This window comes from Schistocerca gregaria, unplaced genomic scaffold (assembly GCF_023897955.1).
Source record: "Schistocerca gregaria isolate iqSchGreg1 unplaced genomic scaffold, iqSchGreg1.2 ptg000560l, whole genome shotgun sequence".
Classification (NCBI taxonomy): domain Eukaryota; kingdom Metazoa; phylum Arthropoda; class Insecta; order Orthoptera; family Acrididae; genus Schistocerca; species Schistocerca gregaria.
In genome coordinates, this window is record NW_026061953.1 from 193,932 (window position 1) to 216,778 (window position 22,847).

A 22,847-nucleotide genomic window follows, 5' to 3' on the forward strand; every position below is an offset into this window, starting at 1 on the left:
TAGATTCCCAGAGACGCTGTTTGTTAAAAATCAGAACGCAAGGCGGTTATGGAAAAAGAGAGATGTCAAAACTTAGAATTTGTGCGTTTTTTTTTTTTTTTGCATTCTTGGGTTTTCAGCGGTTGACGCATATGATGGATATTTCAGATTCAGAGAGAGATTGAGAAATGCATACAAATTTATTTGGACAAGGAGGAAACGATTGTTAGGCTGCAGAATAATTTTGATCCAAATTTGGTCTCCTTGGGTATGATAAAAAATTTATGAAGCACACAAAAACAGAACAACTAATAGGTTTTTTTGTAGTTTGGGAGACTCTTGAAGAGACCTATTCCGATTTTTTTCGAGCGTATAAAATAAGAATACGTTTAAGAGATCAAATTAGCTATTTTAACAAGTTAGTGCAGATTCGAGAAGAGCTTTCACAGCCTAGGGTAAAGGAAGAGCAAGAGGACCAAAAGTTAGTGGAGAACGAGTCTGCAAGAAGTACTGAAGATATTTGTAGAGAAAAGTAAGTTTTTCTATGCGTTTAGAACGACCTAAGTGAAAATGAGCAGGGGTTTTTCATGCTGGTGGGAGGATAGATCTCAGGCACACATAATTTTATCTAAAACGAAGGCACCTGTAAAATTTTTTTTTGGTTTCAAGTAAAAAGAGAAAGGTCGGATGAGATATGTGTGAAATTAAAAGCTAGGAGATTTAATTATTGGTTATTGGGACAATTACTTGCTTACCTGCTTTTTTTTCTGTGTATAGCGGAAGGAGCAAGAGAGAAGATGCCAACTCAAAACTTATGGGAGGATTACAAAAGGCTTCAGGCTAGCCTGGACAGACGAGACTATAAAGAGGCGGTAGAAGTATCAGATGTTAGTATGTTTGATATGAGAAAAATTTTTTTGGCTGATTTGAGTGAAACTCTGATAAGCAGAGGGCTTCAAGAGAAAGGGGATATCTAACGTCTTTCCCTTGATGAAAATGGAGTCCTGGGAAAGAATGCGAAGGAAAAGAAAGCTGCCAAGAGCAAGATATATGCCTTGATTTATCTAGGTAGATTTAAAGAGGCAGTAGAAGCGATAGAAATCTACAAAGACGGAGAAGAATTCAGGTTTGAAAAAGCCTATGCAAAATATGGGGTAGGGTGCTACCAAGAGTGCTTGGAATTGCTCGATGAAAAAGAGGATAGAATGAAGTTGTTAAAGTCACAAGTGGTATGTGTGTATATGTACGAGTTTAGATGAGTGACAGTAGTGTATTGACTCATGTATGTATATGATTAGTACTATGTCTTAGAGGATAGGAAAGCATTAGAATTATGGGAGGAAGTGAATGAGGGCGTGAATGAGAGTGAGTGGGTATCGAACTGGTATGCGATAGCAGTTCGTATGGGCTGTCCAGAGAGAGTGTTGGGGAATGAGGAAAAGAGGGCAGGAGAGGAGACATATGAGATGGGATATAATGTGGTTTGTGCACTGATAGCATTAGGAGAAGAGAAGAAGGCAAAAGAAAAATTGAAGGATTTGAGAGAGAGAGAGAGGGAGGTTTGGGAGGATGAGTTGGAGAGGGCGAGGGTGGAGGAGCAATTCAGATATTTAGAGAAATGGGCGGGAGATAACAAGAACGAAATAGGAGGAGAAGTGGAATTAGTGAGTGAAAACAATTTGGCTATATGGAGATCAGAGGACGATCCTAAATGGGTGTATGAGAAGCTAAGTGAATTATGGAATAACAGGGAGATAAATAAATGGCTGTCTAAAGAACAAAGAGCCACGTGGATGTATAATCTTGCAATAATGTCATTAAGACTTGGTCAGACATCTCGATGTCATTCGATGGTGAAAGAAATCGAAAAGATTTATCCAGAATTTGAGTGGCTTCCGATTATTAAAGCTGCCATTCACCACCATGATAAAAATGTGTACAAGGCAATTGAAGTGTTGAAAGATGCAAGATTTAAGAACAAGCGTTTAACAGATTTGGTAGAATTGTACCAAGCACAAATTTATTTGAACTTGAACAAATTAGACACTTGTGCTTCTCATCTTTCTTCTATTTCTTCTTTACAGCACGAATTAGGTATGATAGCTGCTTTGGTACATATTTATCAGAGAACTGGACAAGTTGAGCACGCCAACCAGCTTGTTTGGGCAGCTCTTGAATCACATCCTGATATCATATCTTCGTCCGATTCTCAACTTATTCGCTTAGTAAAGCATTATGGAAAATATCTTTTAAAGCATCATCATTGGACTCTTGCCTTCAATCTCTTTCAAAAAATCCTCGATTTGAATCCTTTGGATTTAGAAGCCAAAGCTAGTTTAACTGTAGCATCAATCTATGTGAACTCTTATGCGACTCATCTTCATTCGTCCTCTCTGGAATCATTTGTGTCAACTTCTCTATCTTCAGTAGATATAGACGCTCTTGAAAATTTAGTCGACGTTTTTCCGTCTTCTTCCTCTTCTTCCAATTCTCCTCACCCTACTACTTCTGCCAAAAAGAAGAAAAAAAGACGACCTAATAAACCGTCTAAACGACTAAACCGTGATAAACCACCTGATCCAAATCGCTGGCTGTCTAAGAAACAAAGAGCTGCTCTTCAGCCCGCCAAAACCCAAGGGTCAACCCTCTCCGATTATCTTCTTCCATCTAAATCACCTCAAGCACCTCCAAGTTTGAGAAAACTCAACCTGAAATCAAAGAGAACCCTCCCCAAAGGTGCCAAGCCAAAAAGCGCCAGACGGCATTAAAACCTTTGCACCACGCATACAACATATACACCTGCTTGGCACTTAAATGATTTTTTCTATGTACATTATTATTTCTGGTGCGAGGACAAACCATTCTTTTCCCGTACCAAGGAGCGTCGCGATGTGTTCTCTTTTGGTTTTTCCTTCTCAAAAAAAAAAAAAAAAAAAAAACTCAAATTCAAACCTTTCCATACCACGTTATGGATCATCTGATTGACCAACTGGCGCTAATACAATATCCTTTTTCTTTGGAGAAAGAGAGCATCATGGGATGTGAATGGAGGGAGGCAATGGCTTGGTTGTTGCAATCCTTCGACCCGGTGGTTTTCGAACAACTCAAATCTCAAAAAAGTGAGACAACGGGTACGGCCTGAGTAGGAAAAGAATGTAGAGAAAAAATACCTCCTTCTTGAAGCTCTGGTTGTGCACAGATGAGTATGTCCCTTTTTAGTACGTTATTAACGGCTAGTTTTGTCAGATACGGACCATTTATTGAATGTGAGTTGTTTTTTTGGTCTATGTAATTCTACGGACTATGAATTGATGAAGGGATCTGTGCCTGAGTTACGTAAAGTGGAGCATCTGAATCGTTTAGTAGAGCTATGTCATTTGAACCGTAAGGTGCGAATGCAGGCATTTGACATTGAGCAATGGAGATCCAGGGCAGCTCGTCTGATGAGCCACGTGCTCGAAGATGGGAATTTGACGTCGAAACAGTTGAATTTGTTTTCTGCGGATGTATACGTGGGTCATTCGAAGCAGAAAGGATTGGCAGAAGTTCCTTCTGAGTCTGCGTTGAATGCATTATTAGATACAGTCCATCGCGAGCTGGAGAGTCTAGAGGCGCGAATAAATGAAGCTAGGGATATAGAGATGCATGATCAAGACGACGAGATGGACATAGAGACCAAAATCGAAGAGAGGAAGACAAGTTTGGCCAGTCTCTTTAAGACACTACAAAAATTGATTGGCGATTTCGAGAATATGTATACATGCAATGTGGAGCCTTGGAGCGATCAGGGCGTGCAGAATTTGGTGGGTATTGGGCCAGAATCCAAGAGAGCATATGACTTGCATTTATGTTTGCAAAATGCATTGGACCGTTTTGAGCATTTGAAGGAAGCGTATGGCAAAGTAGAGAATGGAGAAGTTTTACAAGCGTTAGAGAGCGATGTGGTATCTTTAGAAGATTATGGCATGAGTTGTCTGAATGATCAGATAGGTATATTGGAGGTGGCATGTCACAGAATGACAGAATGAGGGCTTTTTTTGACACATAATGTACATGGCGGTAATAAGATAAATACCATTTGTAAAGAGAACAAAGAGATATTATTTAGTACTTTTTTTTCTAGCAAAAAAAGTTTTTCTCAGCCGATTCCTTTTTTTAATAATTTTGTTCAAGGCGCGGTGGCTTTGGTAAGTATGCACATACATACATACAATCCTGATTGAGATAGATTAGCTTAAGGAGTTGTGTATGAATTTTTTACACTTGACATGAGGTTTTCATTCTTATTAAGTTTGGCGGTAATATGGTGCATAACTATTACGGAGGCGCAACGTATGTATATTAGCTTTCCTTGTTTTGACGAATGGGCGAATTTCGAACAAACTCCGCCGTCTGCCTGCATGTACATGATGAAAGAGAGAAGATGTCGTGGAATCAAATAGGATTTTATACTAAAGCTTTGTGTAATTTGACTTTGGGAGATAGAAATAGGCAATACAAAGGCAGAACTGAGCAAGGATGTACGGACATTTTACTTGCAGAAATTATGTAATGTGTGCGACATTCTAATATGTATCTGTTTAAGCTTGAATTGGATGCAAACATAATAGTGTCATGGGAACCGGGAGTTGACAGATTGACTGATGCGAATTTGAATATGATGATATCAAAATGGATGGGGATGCCATTTCTGGACACAAACACTTCAGAATGGGTCAAAGTACCGGTAGATCCTTTTCATCGAAAGAAAAGGAATGTGTTAATGATAATATTAGGCGCGAACTTCTCTGATCGATTGTATCCGGATGATCCTAGCGTTCCTGATCCGGTGAAATTAGAATGTGAAAAGGGGTGTCAATCTATAGTGGATTCTATATTAAGAGGGCGTCTACCAGAAGGAAAGGATTGGCCCAGTTTGACAGAAGTGTGTACATGGCAGTATCCGTCATCGAAAGTAGTATCGGTGTCCGCAGAGAGGTCCTTGACGAAGAAGTTTGGAGCACGCGGTGAGTATTTGGGTAAGGGCAGCAGCTCAGTCTCACTTTTTCTGGATCAGAAACGTCAAGAGATGACGACAACAGATGGGAAATCGATATCACGAGAAGAGGCAAAGGAAGTATTAGACTCGAATTTTGAAGTGACATTAGACGAAAGGGTTGATCATGATGCGCTTTATTTAGAATTGGCAACGATGTTGAAGCATTCGAATGAAGCTGAAGAAAAATGCAATGGCGAAGATGGGGCGTGTATGTATAATTATATTTTGACAGGTTTAGAGAAAATTAGTATGAAATATGGTGAAACGTCTAAAGAATATCTAGATGCAGTAGAGCTTACTCGCATGGTTATTGAGAGCGCTTTGAAGTCCTTTCGCACCAACAATGCAGATGACTTGATCTTTGAATGCATATATTTGAAATCCAAAACACCGTCATCTATTGCATCATCACTTCAGCCTGTTAGGCTAAACACAGATTTACCTTTTTTTTGGGACGGTGACATTGACGGTTCTGTCGCCTCTTGGCACATGGCCTTTTGGACTTCTGTTTGCTTGGTTCTGATTATTATTCTCGTCTATCGATGCATGCATTCCGTCAGTGAAGAGAGTAGTCAGTCTCTATTATATCGCATGATCCCTACTTCAGAAGAAACACAAAACAATATTTGATGGGATGGTTTGATTTTATTTCTTTCTGAAAATATCATAGTTAGGGTTTGAATGGAGTTATGGGGCATTTGCCGTAAGAATAGCGTTTTGTTTCAGGAAAATTAATAAAAATCCTCTAAAGGTTTTCTAAAGATAAGTCCCTAGTTTTTATTGAGGAAGATGGCTGCTGACATTCCCTCGATTTTTGACTCGGACACTGCTGAACACCGACGCCTTGCTGAGCATGCAAAGAGAATGAAGGATTGGAAATTTTGGGGTACGAACGTTGACTAGGCCACATAATTTCAAACAGATGAGACTAATAGAAATTCACAAATTGAAGGCCCTTATTTATCAGAACGTCAGTGGGCTACCGTCAGAGAGGTACGAAATTTTTAGTGAAAGTCGGCAAGGGGGCGTACGCGCACGTATGGCACATACCGCATATTTTTTTGTTTTTGATAGCGGTTTACCAACATGAAATCGTAGGATTACAGTCGAGATGGCGAAGCGTGGAATTATTTCACCCATGATCAAGCAAGGAGGTAGGTCTCGACGATAAAAAAAAAAGTCTGAAGTACGAATTTGAAAGGTGCATGGCACTGACCTGTTTTTGATAATTGGGTAAAAATGCAGTCGAGCATATAGATGGGGAGAAGATGGGCTTTTGGGAATAACCGACAGGGATTGCAACGTATGCTTTGCGTTAGCAATGTGGAACGGGAAAGGTACACGGACAGACAGAGTCTCGTATAATGTGTGTGTGAGACGGATACGCATATGTGGACCCTATTTTGGTGCTTTGTATATAGAGTGTGTATAAGCGTTATATGACTGACGTGTGTATGCAGATCCTATTTTGAAGGAGAGGCTGTTTGGGGTGACAGGGAAGCAAGGAAATCACGGAGAAGATGTGAAAGAGCTGTACTATTATTTAGATGCGACACCTACACACACATACATGAAAGCTTTATACAAGTATCCTATGAAAGAATATCCATACGAAGAGTTTGTAAATGTAAATTCTTTTAGGACGGCTTTAGACCCGGAATACGAGATATTAGACACGGACATATTTGATAGTAATATGTACTATGACGTGTTTGTGGAGTATGCTAAGAGCGGTTACATGGATGTATTAGCGAAGATAACAATATGGAACAGGAGCGATGAGCCTAGTCAGATACATTTCTTGCCAAATATATGGTTTAGGAACACGTGGACATGGGGATACCGTCATGAAGGGTGCACGTCTAAGCCGTTGTTGTGGTTGGCCGATAAGGAAAAGGGAGAATTGAAGTTTCAACATGACACGAGAAGTCAGTTTGAGTTTTACGCATTGGACTTACCGGAAGAATGGCTGTTCACAGACAACGAGACGAACACGGAAGTGATATGGGGAGTGAAGAACGACGAGCCCTATAAGAAGGATGCGTTTCATAGATATGTGGTGAAGGGAGAAAAGGATGCGGTGAACCCAGAAATGAGAGGAACGAAGGCGGCGCCATATTACTGCCGCGTAGTGGCGGGTGGTGATTGTGTGGTGTTTAGGTTCAGGTTGACGAGGGGATATATAGAGAAACCCGAGGAAGGGTTCGAGGAGGTATTTGAGAAAAGAAAACAAGAGGCTGACGAGTTTTATGCGAGCGTGATTCCCAACACATTGAAACCTGAGGAAGTGGCTGTAACACGTCAAGCGTATGCAGGGTTGCTGTGGTCGAAGCAGTTTTACCACTATTCTGTAAAAAATTGGTTAGAAGGAGATCCGAACATGCCAGAACCCCCAGCAGAAAGATTAAAAGGTCGTAATATAGATTGGGAGCATTTATTCAATAAGGACATTATCAGCATGCCAGATAAGTGGGAATATCCGTGGTATGCTTCTTGGGACCTGGCATTTCACATGATTCCTTTGGCGACAATCGATCCTCAATTTTCAAAGCAACAGTTGATATTATTTTTGAGAGAATGGTTCATGCATCCAAGTGGAATGATCCCTGCCTACGAATGGGATTTGAGTTCCGTTAACCCACCTGTACACGCATGGGCTTGTTGGAACGTCTACAAGATCGATGGATCAAGAGACCGCGATTTTTTGCTGCGTGCATTTAACAAATTGGTGATTAATTTCACTTGGTGGGTGAACCGTAAGGATGCTTCTGGCAAGCATATTTTCACTGGCGGATTTTTAGGCCTAGATAACATTTCTGTTTTCGACCGAAATTTAGTGAAAGATTTAGAGCAAGCAGATGCCACGTCTTGGATGGCTTTCTTTTGCGCCCATATGCTCACTATTTCTATGGAACTTGCTAAGGAGCTTCCTGCGATGGAGGACATTGCATCCAAGTTCTTTGAACATTTTGTCGCTATTATTCATGCAATCAATACTTTCGATGGTACCGGCTTATGGGACGAGCAAGACGGCTTCTTCTACGATCAACTCAAAGTTGGTACCGAACGTTTCCCTCTTCGCATTCGCTCTATTGTGGGATTGCTTCCTTTGACGGCTGTTTCGGTTTTGGATATGCGCACAATCAGCATGCTCCCTGGATTCAAAAAGCGTATGGAATGGGTGATCAAGAACCGCCCCTGGCTATCCAGACACATCGAGGAGCGAGACGGCAAATACTTGCTCTCTGTGGCCAACGAAGAAAAACTAAAGCGGATTCTGAATTATGTTTTGGATCCGGACGAATTTTTGTCTCCGTTTGGTATTCGGTCGCTCTCAAAATTTCATGAACTGGAACCCTTCAGATGGTGCGATATGGATGTCAAATACACGCCTGGTGAAGCTGAAAATGGCATGTTTGGAGGAAACAGCAATTGGCGTGGTCCTATTTGGTTTCCTATCAATTTTTTACTTATCGAATCTATTCGTAATTATTACACTTTCTTCGGAGACTCTTTTCGTATTGAATTCCCTTCTCGATCTGGCACCGTCACCAATCTCATCGATGTAGCCGAAGACATTTCTTCCCGTTGCGTTAGCATCTTTCTTCCTCACTCAGAAAACCATCTGGAACTATTGGAGTGCTCCAAACTCGAATATGGAATGCGTCCTTGTCATGGCGACTATAAAATCTACCGCGATAATCCTCATTTCAAAGACCTCGTCCTATTCTACGAGTACTTCCACGGCGATACCGGTAAAGGGCTAGGCGCCCCTCATCAGACAGGATGGACCGCTCTCGCCGCCATGCAATTCCAGGAAATTGGGCGATACGTCCGCTCCTTCCCCACGAAGCGACGTATGCATACCGTCAATCCTAAAGGAAGGCGAGACGTCTTTAGATAAACAAACTACGTGCAATACAAATAAATACCGCTTCAACCGTCAATTTTTTTATTCACTTGAATTATCAGTTCTCTCATTGTGACGTCTGAACGCGTCAGTGTCTTTTTCATCGGTCCGCAAAATAATCATTGTAGGCGACTCTTCGCAGATTTTGCGGGGTGCTGTCTAGCCTTCAGTTTCAGTGAATTTCGACGAAACATGGGCCAAGGAGGAACCACTATCTTAGACAAAGTCAGCGCACGGCAATTGTAAAGTTGAATTCTGGTATGCAATATCAATTTTTGACATCTTGCAGAATAAATATGAAAACCTTTCGTCCAATTTCAAAATTCGCACAAGAATCTTCTGCGACAACCACGCTCTGATGAACGTACCAACATGGCTATAACTGAGCCCGCTATAAGTATTATCACGCTCAAAATAAAATCCTCTTTTGCATATCCTATTATCAAACCTATTATCTACAGATCGAGTTCAGATATCAGTCTCTCTCTCTCTTCTCGTTTTTACCGTTTCTAAATACGTACCGAAAATATCAAAGGCACCAACTTGCTATACAAGCCTGCTAATTTCTGTCCCTCAAAGTCTATCTTAACAAAAGTTTTCGTCAATACACCCGTGAGCGCGTTCGTCTTCCTGCTTTTTGTGCAAGTTACCTCTAATTTTTTCTTGTACGACTCCTGCATTTGCCGATCGTGAAAACAAGTTGGACGAACAGCTAAAGCTGTTTCAGATACGTAAAAATTTTTTTTGTTCTATAGTATTGTACATGATCCACATTATCAGAGAGATGAATATACATTGCCGTGTTAGCTCAGTTGGTAGAGCGTTTGCCTTCTAAGCAAAAAGTCGTGGGTTCGAGACCCGCACGCGGCTTTTTTTTGAAAACAGTACATCTGATTTTTTTTGAAACACCTACATACCTATGGTTTTTTTTTGAAGCACCTACATGCCTATGGCCTTTTTTTGAAGCGCCTACATGCCTATGGCCTTTTTTTTGAAGCACCTACATGCCTATGGCCTTTTTTTGGCGTACTCAATATAAAAAAAAGAGAACATCTTAGACCTCTCTGCTGAACTTATTTATTTTGAGAGAGATACACGCTTTTACTCGAACGAGAGACTCCGCCCTCGCCATTAGACAATCAGAGTGGATGCAATATTGCTGTTATATTTCCAAGTAGGAGGCAAGTATTTCACAATCTTGTAATAGCGGGATATGCGATGGATTCTTGACTCAAGAAGACGAAGACGGAACTTCGAGTCTAAATCTTTTCTATTCGCTTCTAAGTGTTTCCTGATGACAATGGCCTTCTTGATCATATGATATAAATCCTCTGGAATCCTGGGAGCCAATCCTAAATTTGTTTTTCATTAGCTCTACGTTTTCAAAGCAGCAAAAATCATAATGTTTTCACACTCATATCACGGTGTGATGAGACTTATTTGCACGTACCGTTTGCTCTCAAAATTCGAGAGATTTTATTTCCGGTTATATTTTTAGTTTGACCGACACCATGCGAATCACGCAAGATGATACCAATCTGAGATGGCGTAAGACCCTTTTTAGCCATGTTCAAAATATGCTTGATGATTTCTTCGGAAGAAAGCTTCAGCCACATAGGCCTCGATCGCTTGAAGGGTTTCACGGTAGATGAAATACCCTTTCCATTAGAGTGCATGCGCCCCATCTTGCCTGATTTATACGAAAACTGGCGAAAAAGAGTCAGCCAAGCTATAGAAGAAAAATGGTTCGCTAATATGCAGAGACGCGCTCAGAAGCGTTCAGAACGCTTTTACATACGAATTACAAGACGCCTAATAGCTTAAGACACCGATGTCAAAACCAAAAAAAATTAAAAATAAAAAAAATTCTTGAAAAACCTTATTTGACATTCTGAAAGCGCTAGAATCACGTCGCTAAAAATCGACTGAACCGATGTATATAATTTTCACCGATCCAGTGTCAAGTGCTTTTTCGCCCATCACATATATGTGATGCTCTCTCCAGAGCATAGCTATTTAACAATCTCAAAAAAAAGCTACATGTTTTTTGAGACGTCTCGTTCCGTTTTTATTTTATAGTTTTGATTATTCTATGTGTATGCAGCGATGAAGGATGTTCTTGTATTATCGCTTAGACTTTGCTCTATCTCTTCTATTGCTTCTTCCAGTGCAGCCCTAAACTCGCAAATTGTCTCTTTAGCTTGTCCGACAATTTCTCCATACATCTGAACGCAATTGTTTGCATCTTTGGCGATTTCTGTATAGTCTGTCAACATCAGCTGATGCCTCAGTCCGGCAATTGCCTGGACTAACAATTGGCTGTTGCTAATGATCCCGCTCGCGCATACTTGCAACTGAAAACATTCCAACGTGTTGGTCGCTCTGGAAAAAATCTATACAGTTTATATGCACCAAAACACTTTTAGCACCAGATTTTCTATACATAACCCCATATGTAAACGAGAACCACACAAAGCTAATGGTGACAAAAAAACGTGTTTTTTGATAGACGTCGGCAATTGCGTACAACGCAGCCCGATAATTTTAAGCTTCTTTGATTGCGTGCGCAAACTGGTGATCTAAGCAATAACCCTGAATGCTTTGCACCAAAATGCTCTTTTTAGCAGCTTGGGCCACGGAGGACCTCCGCAAAAAAAGGCTTTACTCCGCATGTGTATACCACCTTTTTGACACGAATCTATGCGCTTCTTCTACAAAAAATACAAAATAACCGCACTATGAAACGTTACAGGTGCCGATTGGATCATGTTTTGATAATTTTCTAGCATTGCATCCAAGTAGCCCAAAATGAGTTTATCCAGTTCTTCTCTACGCTGATTGACTTTGCTCTCAGCTCTTGTGAAATTCGAATCTGACTGAGATATGTTCATAGATGCTAGCGACATAGAAGTCGGAATAAAAAAATACATATTATGAAAAAAAAGGAGCACATTTGAAGATTGACACAAGAGCGTGTGAGATAGACTGTCCAGCTGGCTCAGTCTGAAGTGTATTTTCAGTTGGTTTATTTCAGATGGTTTTAAGATGTTATTGAAGCCGAATGTACTTCACCAAATCCTCAACCAGGCTAATACAAACGGAGCGATTGCTACTGTGTACGTTTCGTATTTTCACCTCCTTGGATGATGTAATATGTTCTTAACCTGTATTCCATGTACAGATTGCTTGACAAAAATGGTTTGCTGATTGCTAGTGCCGGTGAAGGATGTGAAGTCATGTCAGCGGTTCTTAGTAATATTTGGACTTACTATGAAAAATCAGAAAATATATTGGAATTGATTATGATAGAACAGGAGGTATATGCATCTTTATCATGAAATTTTACTATGTACGCGAATAACCTTTTTTTACAAATAAGAAAGATAAAATTGTGCTATGTAAAGTGACGCCATCACTGTTATTGGCAATTAGGGGAGACAATACGGCTGAATTCGGATTTCTTAAAATAAAGGTATGTACAATCACATGCGCTGAATGCGCCAATGGTATGCTTGGCAAAAACTGAATGTGCTTTTTAGTTGAAGAAGTTAAAAGAATATCTGAGACAGCCACTTATGAATGTTATGGAGTGTGACCGGCCTGCTTAATCGAGAAAATCTGTCAAAATTAAACAGAAAAAGTGTATTGTGATACCTTTTTCTTGGGTGGGTGAAACATACATAGAGAAACGATTTAGTGTAGGTACAACAAATGTTCATCTCTACCGTTAGATAAACCGTGCGCAGCAAAGACAAATTAAATTCGAAAAAAGAGATTGCTCTATTTTTAGAGAAAGCATGGGATTAAAATGAGTGAGTAATGTGTTTACGATTTTATTTAGTCTCTTTCATGTCATCATTTTCCAAGGACTCTGACTCTGGAGATTCATATAAGAAGTTTAGTCGCCATCGACATTCATTGGATCCGAAGTATATTGAGTCTTTAGGGCAGAATGAGCGATATACGAGCAGTAATTATAGACGTAGCTCAATAGGGGTACCATCACGTATACATACACATACTTCTTTTCGACCTACGAATATTAGGACAGATATTTCTAGTTCATACAGATCTGATCCTTTAGAAAATAGATATAATTATGTATCTGACATAAGAAGGGCTAGCTATAGTCCGTCGTCTTATTCGCCCGCTTCCAATGTATCGAGCAGATCGAGCATTCCTCCTTCTTCTCGTAATACAAATTATTCTTCTTCAATTGGGATTGGGTCTATTTTGAGGAGTCAAATACCAGACCGCCAAAGCGAAAGGGAACTGAAAGCCTCTCAGAGGGCCTTTCAAGCTCAAATTCGCGAATGGAAAAATTTTTGGTCTTCTGTCAGCAGATGCGAATTGGAGCATGAGAAACAAGCTCAAATTGCATGTCGAAAGCAAGAACGTTTTGAGGAGGCCTGTCGGGATCAACTTGAGCAATGCGAACGTGATTGGAATAAAAAATTAGAAAATGCGAAAATTCAGTACGTCAGAGAGCGTTTATAATATTTTCAAGGGTATAGGACGCGTTTGTTTTATCCACACGGACGGCTGCCTTGTGATCTCTAGAAAAGGTCTGCCTCGTTTTCGTCATTTTGACAGTTTTTTTAAAGAGAGGCTGAACGTGAGGAAAGACGAAATTTAGCAGCACTGAAAAATAGAGCCAATCTAGAACGACGACTGAAGACATACGAGCAAAATGCTGCTGAACGATTGAAATTGCTCATTGAAAAACATACTCTGAATTTGGACAAACGTCTGAACAGCTTGAAAAATGTATGCAATTCATGTATATATACATATATATATAAATTTATTGATTTTTTGTATGTTGAATTCTGACACGTTTTGTTAGGCGCGTGAGGAACATGCAAGATTGGAATCAGAGTTCAATGATGCAGACAGATATTCTAGGTATCTTGATCTACATTGGTATGCTTATCAAATGAGATGGGCAAATTGAAGTTTCAAAAATACATTGGCAAAATGGGGATGGCTACGGAAAAGTTTGTTTGAAAAAAGGCGTTATAATTTTATGGTTAGCGACGGCGTTTTGATTTAAAATAAATTTCAAAGAACAAAAAACATTTTCTATTTCGAGCAAGATAACGTCTGTTTTTAAATTATCATCTCTACGCCTGGCTAATAGATCCAGCTATCCTGTGTATCCCTTCCGAAAGTCATTCAGTTCGTGGAAAAGCAAGTTTGAGCCATGTACGTTAAAAAGTTAGTGAATAGAAAAAGTTATGTTGCGAGGTATTTTTTTTGTGCAGAGGTCTTGAATGGTTCCATGATAGAGAACTCAAGCCTGTGGAAGAAGAGAGAGGTGTATACAGCGTTGTAGTGAAGAGAAAGTTTGACTGTTGTTTTTGTTTTAAATTTTTTTTAAAAAGTGACAATGAAAGTAGTTGTTGTACCGGTCAACCAAGACAACTATGCATATTTGCTCATAGACGAAAAGAAGAAGAGGGCTGCAGCAGTCGATCCTGCAGAGCCAAAAAAGTACGGAAACAGATACGCATCCTGTGTGTATATTATAAATGATACTAACATTATATCAAAACTTTGGTGGATATTCGATACACATCATATTATGTATTGATTATAGAGTTTTGAAGGCAGCTGAAGAGCATGGTTGTGATATTGATTGTATATTGACTACTCATCATCATGCAGACCATTCTGCAGGAAACCAAGAACTTTCTGATACCTTGCAAAACTTATTGGTGGTAGGCGGCGATGATCGAGTGCCTTGCATTAACAAAAAAATGAAACATGAAGAAGTTTTAGCTTGGTCGACTCTAGAGATTCGCAGTCTAGCTACGCCTTGTCATACATCTGGACACATTTGCTATTATGTAACAGATCCTTCTGATCCTGAGAGTAAACCTGTCCTGTTTACAGGTGATACATTATTTATTGGAGGATGTGGGAGGTTTTTCGAGGGAAATGCTTCTCAAATGCATCATGCGTTGAACAAAGTTTTATCATCATTACCTGAATCGACGTTGGTTTATTGTGGTCATGAATATACTGTGTCTAATCTTAGATTTGCTCAGCATATAGAACCAGATAATCAAGACATCAAAAAAAAATTAGAATGGGCAAAGCTGGTTTTACAACGGGTCCCTTCTGCGCATCCCTATACTGTTCCATCAACTTTAGGCGATGAAAAACGCACGAATCCATTCATGCGAGTTCATCTAAGCTCTGTCGTACAGGGGGCGGGGTTCAAGGTTGATGCTGACGAAGTCTCTGTCATGCAGCGATTAAGAGAAGAAAAAAACAACTTTAAATAAATTTATTCTATTATTTTTTTTTAAAATTAATTTGTCCCATAATTTATTTAAAAAATATAGATATATAAAAAACAGGAATGAATAGCAAAATCATACGTACCTCAAGCACTTGTATGTGATCAGGAAGGCATATAAGTTGGGAACTTGAGCGATTGCATTGCACGTTACGCAATTGTTCGTTTTCAGGAGATTCCAGTATTGGTTTCTATCCGCTTGGTAATTTTTGCTTGCCCTCAGTCTGCGCTAGTCGCTGCCGAGGACGGTCATATAAAAAAGAAAAAAAGAGAATGGTGGTGGATTTGGTTAATACACCTTAGAGGGGTCTCTGTAATGACTTTAATGTGGTTACAAAAAGAATTTCTTTTGGAGGATATAGGGCCCCTCTTCGCTGTACTCTTGGGATGACACCCATAAGTCTTTGAACGAGCTGAGTGCGGCTAGGATAGACCCGCCTATCCAGGTGGTGAACTGTCGCTGTTCTGGGGCATAGATCCTAATTTTCATGTTTTTGGGACTGATGGCATGTGTTTCTTTAAGGAGTCGATCGGCAAATCCACTGAGGAGTGTTGATCCTCCTGCCAAAACAATAGAGCTGTAGAGCCCTTTCCTGAGATCTATATCGCACTTAGATACAGAGTGGTATAAGAGATGGTGTAGCCCAGGTGTCTCGAGTCCGAGAAGGTGTGGTTGGAACAGGATTTCAGGTGCTCTGAACAGCTCTGATTTGAGTTCCAAGATTTGGTGGTCTGGGAGTTGGTAGTGAACCGATAACGAATTTTTGGAGTAATCTATAGATGACGGTGTTGAGGCGCGTAATTTTAAGACGTCTGGATTGATATGTCTATTTAGTTCTAGAAACGCCTCTTCTTCTTTTGTAGGGTCGTAAGCTACATAACAGTGTTTTTCTTTGATATCTTTAACAATGTCAAATTCCGCCGATGTTGTGAAGAGTGAGTATCCAGACTTTCTAAGAAGGAGTTGCAACTGAGACGTGATGTCTCTTCCTGCCAAATCTACCCGTTGGATAGAAGATTGTATTGCGAATCCTTCATAGATTGGTACACTGTATGATACGCCATCTCCACAATCCAAGACGACGCCTGTCATCATCCCGTTGGCGTATAGAGAGAGTACTGAATGCAAGGATATGAAAAGCGCCGGCACATTGAATGTTTCGAAAAGGATTTCACTTGCCGTTTCTCGATTTGAGATGGGGTTTAGTGGTGGCTCGGTCAGTAGCATCGGGTGCTGTGTGGGACCCCCTCGCATTGGGGGAGGATGTTCTGGTTAGCAAAACTGTATATGTTTTTTGTGTGCGCGTGTTGCACTATTGCAGTACAGTATTTTTTGAACAGTGGGGCGTCTTGACATCGTTATGATGTATACACGAACACAATGTGACTTTCCTGTATTGACACCATCACTTTTACGCACATCTTCAGAGTTGATCTGTAATTCCTGGTAGACGTTTGCCCAAATCTTCTCCATATCTGTCCAATTTTTTACAATTCCGTGCTCTTCAACAGGGAATTTGATTAGATAAGAGCGTTCTTTTTGACGTCGTCGTACTACTTTTGTACCTACCAATTGGGTAATTCAGTGCTAATAGTCCCCTCAGGCTCTGCGCTCTGTTTCCTATAACACGTTCATCGTTTTGAATGCATCCTGCCATTACGCCGATGTGCTTTGGAACGCCCACGCTTTTAAAGGTAAAGATCAGTCATCTCAGGCGAGGTGGCGCGCTCGAAGCACGTCAATTCACAACATTTGACAGGTTTTGTCGTTTAAAAAAGACAGCCGTTTTACACATACTAAGAAGGAAAGCACACCTTTGGGCTATTTTCACCTGCGAATCCGGCCTTGATTGTGCCCGAGCCCTTGATCGTCGTGACCAAAATCAGGTTGTGAGAGGAGCGAGCGGACCTATGCCTGTTCAGAAAAGACACGCACATTATCCAGCACGATCGGCTGACTCACGACTGCCTCATCCTCCATGAGAAAAAATGCAGCTCCTCCAAGATGTGCACACCCTGGTCGGTGAAAGAAGTTCTGAATCGGGACACTGTCGAGAAAGAGGCATTTTTGCTCAAAAAAATAATATAGGGTTGGGATTTTGCGTACTTCGTTGTGCGCACGCAACCTATAGTACACAGACCTCGACAGTTATACGTTTGTACATAGACATTTTGCTCAGACAAAAGAGCTATGCGATATATGTTATTGGGAGGTAAATTTTTTTTCAATTTTTTAAGTTAGTTATTATAGCCCTGTCAAAGATATGCTTTTTGCTCTTGGTTTCGCTTATCATGTCATCTAGACTATCTTTCATTATAGGCCGGAGGCTCGAGAATCCGTTGAACCAATGCTTTAAGCGCCTCATCGATGAAGAGATAGGGCTGAAAGACCTCGAATTCTGGTCTACGTTTTGGTCGTCTAACAAGTTACTTGAATCTTTACCATCGCTGCCACTGGACCTAATAGTGTCATTGAAGGACAAGAATCCCAGAAATTTGTCAATACTAATTGTTCATGTACGCTGTCTGAGCGTTATTTTGGAGTCGTTCAAAAGTGATCGTTTGAGAAAATGTACACCACCAGTCAGATATATAGACGAATTTATATGTGTGTATATGTCCGTATCGATAACAAAAAGAGGCTTCAGAATTGTGCAAAAAAATAACTGACAAATGGAATATCCACTTGACAGCTCGTGATGAGGCTTTACAGATCTGCGGCGGTGGAAAAGAAGTTAAAGTGCATTGAAATGGTAAATTCGATGGCAATTTTGGCGAAGTTGTTTCCTGTTTTATATATGGTTCAGGAATCCCAGGCGCTGGACCAGTGTTTCAGCTCTTTGCTTTTTTGGCAAGGTACAATTCCAGGTGATAAACCGGGGTCGCTGGCCGATGAATTGGAAATAATGAATGGAGGGGGTGGTACGAAATCTTTCGACAGGATAAGGGGAGGTGCACGCGGGAGAGACTAACAATCCAAATATTGAGAGGATGTTATAGGAGCACCGTTCGACCAGTCTGGTCCTTTGTCACCAGTGAAAAATGAGGAGTGGCCGTTTGAGCCTTTGTTGGATCATTTGAATTTGGGAAGGCCGTTCGGAGCCTTTTTTTTCGATACTTTACTGGCTTTGTTTTTTTTGCCTTCGTTTACTTTGTCAGAGCTGAAAGGCTCTGCTAAGGAAAGCCTGCCAAGTCTTCCCCTGGCATATGTGTGGGAGCCTGGATTGTTGGTGGAGGAGGCGATGCCGTCGACCTGGGCGCATTACAACAACAGAATAGCCGTGATGCAATGTTTGCTAGAGGTGATGAGAGAGCCGCAAAACCAAGAAGAATCAACAGCAAAAAGTGCATGGTGGGACTACTTCTGTACAAGACCGAATCCGTACGCGAAGATGCTGTTTATCAGCTTGTTTAATGTGGTTTTGAGCGAATTACCGAGAGGGTGGAATTTGAATTATTGGCCTTCCAAAAAGAAACAACTGGCAGAATTATCGATAAGTTTATTGAATATGATGTTGGTATACAAACACCCTAAATCATCTGAAGAAAGAGACGAACATAGTGAATTGACAGATTTTTCATCAAAAGAAAATTATTTTGTGCGTTTGCTAAGTCAACTTTCTTCTAACGACTATGATTTTTTGTTGAACAATTTCTGTCGTATCCTGTCAATCGATGGATTGGCCAGGTTCGAAGAGAGACTTATACTGTTTCTACAAGTTATCTTATTAAATACATCCTTCTTCAATTATGCACTCAAGCAAGATAAAATGATCGAAATAGTTGATCCCCTCGTATCGTTTCTGCACCACGCAAATTGTCACTCTGACCTCTCCAGATTGATTTTCTCGCTGCTCCTTATCCTTTCTGGTTCGAGAGACTTTGCCATTTCACTTAACAAACAAGTACAAAAGAAACACTCCCTTCTTCTGTCCAGAGGGAGTTATGCGGATTTGCTTATCCTCGGACTCCTACAGGGTGCTTCTCAAATTGTCGTGGAAGACCTCATCATGCCTCTCACTATTATATTCAATATATCCGCCTATCTGAAAAATTTAGTACTTTCCACCATCACAGAACTTCTCAACGTATTCGAACTCGTTTCTAGAACAGAATGGCTCCTCCAACATGAAAATAACCATCGCTGTCTATTTTTCATTTTGGAAATATTCAACAATATCCTCCAGTATCAATACGAAACAAATACTTCGTTTGCGTACTTACTGCTCAGATATAAAGACTCGTTCTATAAGCTCGCCGACCTTCCAAAAACGTTGGAACAAATGATCGCCGGAGAGGTGAAAGGCGCCGAGAGCCCATCCCATGTTCCTGAAGATAACCAACCTAGTCAGCCTGCACCCGAATACCCACCTATATACAATGCTCTATGCGCTCAGGATTCACCCTACGTCGAACATTCCACTTTCGAGTCACCTTCCTCTTCAAAATCTACTCGCTCATCTTCGTTTCGCTGGACCTACCAAACTCTGCCTGATTGGGCCACTCACCTACCCATATCGACCATTCTCAGCTTCTTGAATGGCGTCCTTCCTCAAATTAATGAAATGCTTGATGGTACTTATTCTGATCACGACAAAATCCTATCCTTCCTCAAGCGGACGACCTTGGTCGGTATCCTTCCCGTCCCTCACCCTATCGCTATCGTCTTGTTCAAGTCCAGTCCTAACTTCGAAACCTGGGTTCTCCACCGCTGCCAGAGCCACCTCAAGTCCCCATCCGCTCTTTATTGAAAAAATAATAATAAATCTTGTACCTGGTTTTCGATATTTTTTAATTTTGAGCAGTCCGCTGCATGCGACGCCCAAAAGAAAATTTTTTTTACTGGTACGATCTTGATTATTTTTGGCTGCGTTTGGCACGCCTGGTTTTTTTCCCGCTGTTTTCTTATTGTCCAAAAATTTGTCGCGCTCGTGAGATGCTTTGCGCCCGATTCTCTGCGGTCTTTTTGCGGACCAATGTGCCGGGCACCAATATGCCAGGTGCAAATTGCTTTCGACGCGAAGTTTCTAAACAACCTGCCATTAAAACGGCGTACAAAAGTACCTATAATTTTCTCGTTGACAGGCGAAAAAAAATTCTGACAAGGGAGTCTGGAAAGAGAGCATATCATGTCCTGTTTTTTTAATGAAAGAGATTCTGATCTTGTTTTGCTCAAAAGGTAGAGTGAAGAAGCGCCAGAAGGGTATCCATGAAACTCGCAGCGCGTTGGGATATAAGGGCACACCGGGAGAGATGCCAAGACGAACAGTGGAGAGAGGGGAGACTGTTTTAAAGGAGATGATCAAAATACTCGGAGATACGGCAAGGGATGATCGGGCAAATGGAGAAGAGATTGGCGTCGGTCGCAGAGAGCCCCGGACAAAGGACGACGACTGGAGAGAGATCATTGAAGGAAAAACTCCGAAAAAAAATAAAAAGGGCGTCAATCCGGATGTGAGTAATGACAAGGTGAAGGATTCCATGCGTGATGAAAAGCGCGAAAAAAGTGCTACGAACCGTCACGTGAAAAACGCTACGAACCGTCACGTGAAAAACGCTACGAACCGCCACGTGAAAAACGGTGCTGGTCGTCACATAAAAAATGCTAAGGATGATCGTTTGTCTTTCTCACCGACGCCGAAAGTGATAGAGGGTGTAGACAAGACGGAGGTTGTGTGTTCTTCGAGTGAGCGGTTGTCCAAGCGTCTATCTGCATGTGGTGTCTGCTCCAGGCGAGAAGCTGAAGCGTTCATTAGGTCTGGAAGAGTGTCGGTGGATGGTGTGGTGACGACGTCGGTAGCGACGGTCGTGAATCCATCACAGGCGGTTTTTGTTGATAACAAGAAGATTTGTGCACCTAGGCCGGAGATGTTTATCTTTTACAAACCGAGAAAAGTGTTGATCACGCATTTAGAAAAGGAAGATCAACAACGTCGGACGCTTGGCCAGATCTTAAGTGAAATAGGAAAGCCTAACCTACGCTCAGTCGGACGTCTAGATTATCTGAGTGAAGGTCTGATCCTTCTCACGAACGACGGAGAGCTCAAAAAATACCTAGAGCACCCGAACTCTGAATTCGTCCGAGAGTATCGAGTTCGTGTGCATGGCCATATCCTCATTCAACGGCTTATGGATATTTGTCAAAAGAGCTTTTGCATTGGTGGCATTCATTACAGGCCGATCCAACTTACGTTCGAACAATCTAAATACGGTGGTGCAATGTCTACAGATATCTTGGGCAACAGCTGGATAAGAGATCCTATCAAATTTATTCATACACCTGGGAAATCCGCATCTTGGAGCATTTCCAATTTTCTGTCTTTCAATTCATCGTTACAAGTCAACGAGCGAATGATCTGGTTCACTAAAAACACCTGGATTCGTGTTCGGACTTCAGAAGGGAAGAGGCATGAAGTCAGAATCATCCTTGCCCATTTGGGCCTCAACGTATCGAGACTCATCCGTGTTCGGTATGCCGCATACACGTTGAAGGACCTTCGAGTGGGCGATATCAAACGCGTTGAGATATCCCCATTGTTGAAATATAAACCGAAATGAATTTTCATATATCGCGAGAAAAAAAAAGGTAATTTAAGGAGTTTGCATAGGGGGGTCTTCGCTCGCAGGAATGAGCGTATGCCAGGATTTGGACAGTAACCCCCACGTGATGGATGATGCGGCATTTCTGTACCTAATCTGTTCTGAAATGCTCTCTATTAGGTCTTGATGTGTGCGTCCTATATCCTCCAGTGCTTGAAACGCCTGTCTTCTAATTGCGTTGTTTGGATCAATGGAATAGATGTCCACGACCAACGAGAGGAGTTGATGGGAAAATTGTGTCGATCTTGTAACCAGATTAATGCCTGCTCTTCGAACGGACAGGTCTTTATGTCTGAGGAGCGCAATCAGTGGCGCGCTAGACAAGGGGAACCAGGAATGTGCACTGATGTCTATCAGCCTCCCGAATATGTTCAGAAAATTCGCACATATACGGAGTAAATGTGAATTCATATCTGCCAACAAGATGACATCCATAATGAAGGGGAGCGCCTGAGTTCTCCATTGGGACATGATTTCGACAAAATCGGTCAGGTTCTGCATGTTCTTGTTGCACATAATAAACTTCAGAAGCGATCGGATCTCCGAAAAGCGTTTTACGGGTATGATGCACTGAAATATACTCAACCTCAATTCGTGGTTATATCGATATCTTTTTTTGTGTACGATGTTTTCCAAATGGTAATAATTCGGTAGAAACACTTTATGCGTGTACCAGAGATCTTCGGTTCCCTTCGGCTCGCGATCACCTTCAGTGTCTTCGGGCAACGCGACCTCTGTGAAGGCCATTGAACAAAGCCTGTCTTTTGACTTCGCTTTTTTTTTCACCAAATTCGTTGTGAGATGGGAACCTTGGTGCCACGGGGTCGTGAGACGGGCTCGCCAAGAGCAGTTTGGGCTTGGCGTGAAGTTGCGAGATTACTTTTAACGCTTGTTTTAACACCATTGGATTTCTGTCTTCCAGAGCGCACGTCACGGTCGGCAACAACAATAACGTTTCTCTTTTGCCCTGGTCGTCTTTGGCGCTCATAAAGCAGCCCAATCTGTCTCGCGTGTGT

General features: G+C 41.3%; 7 protein-coding genes, 1 long non-coding RNA gene and 1 other non-coding gene across 16 annotated transcripts; 7 read left to right on the top strand and 2 right to left on the bottom strand.

Annotated features, from left to right (window-relative positions):
* Positions 1-18: 18 nt before the first annotated feature.
* LOC126314412 (signal recognition particle subunit SRP72-like) lies at positions 19-4,073 on the top strand. Of its 4 annotated transcripts, none has more exons than XR_007555845.1 (6): positions 19-81; positions 148-247; positions 307-870; positions 982-1,208; positions 1,278-3,197; positions 3,297-4,073. XR_007555845.1 is itself a non-coding variant. In XM_049992385.1 (6 exons), exons 4-6 carry the CDS (start codon positions 777-779, stop codon positions 2,745-2,747), a joined length of 1,791 nt encoding a protein of 596 aa, XP_049848342.1. In that variant the 5' UTR covers positions 19-81; positions 148-247; positions 307-511; positions 757-776; the 3' UTR covers positions 2,748-2,863. The 4 variants fall into 4 exon arrangements, 3 of the variants coding, with proteins under 3 accessions (XP_049848342.1, XP_049848341.1, XP_049848340.1); XM_049992385.1 differs by lacking the exon at positions 3,297-4,073 and having other exon boundaries at positions 307-511; positions 757-870; positions 1,278-2,863; XM_049992384.1 differs by lacking the exon at positions 3,297-4,073 and having other exon boundaries at positions 307-661; positions 757-870; positions 1,278-2,805.
* Positions 2,948-4,073, top strand: LOC126314413 (uncharacterized). Its single transcript, XM_049992386.1, has 2 exons — positions 2,948-3,110; positions 3,226-4,073. Exons 1-2 carry the CDS (start codon positions 2,948-2,950, stop codon positions 4,005-4,007), a joined length of 945 nt encoding a protein of 314 aa, XP_049848343.1. The 3' UTR covers positions 4,008-4,073.
* A 103-nt stretch (positions 4,074-4,176) lies between these two features.
* Positions 4,177-8,964, top strand: LOC126314408 (uncharacterized). Its single transcript, XM_049992381.1, has 7 exons — positions 4,177-4,311; positions 4,465-4,499; positions 4,565-5,903; positions 5,970-6,010; positions 6,116-6,171; positions 6,263-6,354; positions 6,478-8,964. Exons 3-7 carry the CDS (start codon positions 5,807-5,809, stop codon positions 8,919-8,921), a joined length of 2,730 nt encoding a protein of 909 aa, XP_049848338.1. The 5' UTR covers positions 4,177-4,311; positions 4,465-4,499; positions 4,565-5,806; the 3' UTR covers positions 8,922-8,964.
* A 92-nt stretch (positions 8,965-9,056) lies between these two features.
* LOC126314409 (uncharacterized) lies at positions 9,057-9,613 on the bottom strand. The gene is made up of 4 exons (XR_007555844.1): positions 9,578-9,613; positions 9,449-9,511; positions 9,296-9,382; positions 9,057-9,142 (listed from the first exon to the last, which is right to left on the bottom strand). It is a non-coding gene; the product is annotated as an uncharacterized LOC126314409 (long non-coding RNA).
* Positions 9,614-9,724: 111 nt separating this feature from the next.
* Positions 9,725-9,797, top strand: Trnar-ucu (transfer RNA arginine (anticodon UCU)). The gene has a single exon. It is a non-coding gene; the product is annotated as a tRNA-Arg (tRNA).
* A 2,094-nt stretch (positions 9,798-11,891) lies between these two features.
* Positions 11,892-12,689, top strand: LOC126314417 (ragulator complex protein LAMTOR2 homolog). Its single transcript, XM_049992389.1, has 4 exons — positions 11,892-12,043; positions 12,109-12,244; positions 12,307-12,399; positions 12,467-12,689. Exons 1-4 carry the CDS (start codon positions 11,973-11,975, stop codon positions 12,533-12,535), a joined length of 369 nt encoding a protein of 122 aa, XP_049848346.1. The 5' UTR covers positions 11,892-11,972; the 3' UTR covers positions 12,536-12,689.
* A 3-nt stretch (positions 12,690-12,692) lies between these two features.
* Positions 12,693-15,234, top strand: LOC126314415 (uncharacterized). Its single transcript, XM_049992388.1, has 5 exons — positions 12,693-13,402; positions 13,532-13,694; positions 13,774-14,132; positions 14,312-14,420; positions 14,527-15,234. The coding sequence occupies exons 1-3, from the start codon at positions 12,747-12,749 to the stop codon at positions 13,879-13,881; spliced, it is 927 nt and encodes a 308-aa protein (XP_049848345.1). The 5' UTR covers positions 12,693-12,746; the 3' UTR covers positions 13,882-14,132; positions 14,312-14,420; positions 14,527-15,234.
* Positions 15,235-15,524: 290 nt separating this feature from the next.
* Positions 15,525-17,260, bottom strand: LOC126314422 (uncharacterized). Its single transcript, XM_049992397.1, has 5 exons — positions 17,168-17,260; positions 17,030-17,094; positions 16,802-16,917; positions 16,652-16,734; positions 15,525-16,465 (listed from the first exon to the last, which is right to left on the bottom strand). The coding sequence occupies exons 1-5, from the start codon at positions 17,210-17,212 to the stop codon at positions 15,563-15,565; spliced, it is 1,212 nt and encodes a 403-aa protein (XP_049848354.1). The 5' UTR covers positions 17,213-17,260; the 3' UTR covers positions 15,525-15,562.
* A 266-nt stretch (positions 17,261-17,526) lies between these two features.
* On the top strand, positions 17,527-22,824 carry LOC126314420 (protein HID1-like). 5 transcript variants are annotated; one of them, XM_049992395.1, is made up of 4 exons: positions 17,527-17,849; positions 17,925-18,153; positions 18,220-20,291; positions 20,411-22,824. In XM_049992395.1, the coding sequence occupies exons 3-4, from the start codon at positions 20,045-20,047 to the stop codon at positions 21,787-21,789; spliced, it is 1,626 nt and encodes a 541-aa protein (XP_049848352.1). In that variant the 5' UTR covers positions 17,527-17,849; positions 17,925-18,153; positions 18,220-20,044; the 3' UTR covers positions 21,790-22,824. The 5 variants fall into 5 exon arrangements, with proteins under 5 accessions (XP_049848352.1, XP_049848351.1, XP_049848350.1 ...); XM_049992394.1 differs by having other exon boundaries at positions 17,527-17,803; XM_049992393.1 differs by having other exon boundaries at positions 17,527-17,748.
* Positions 22,825-22,847: the final 23 nt, after the last annotated feature.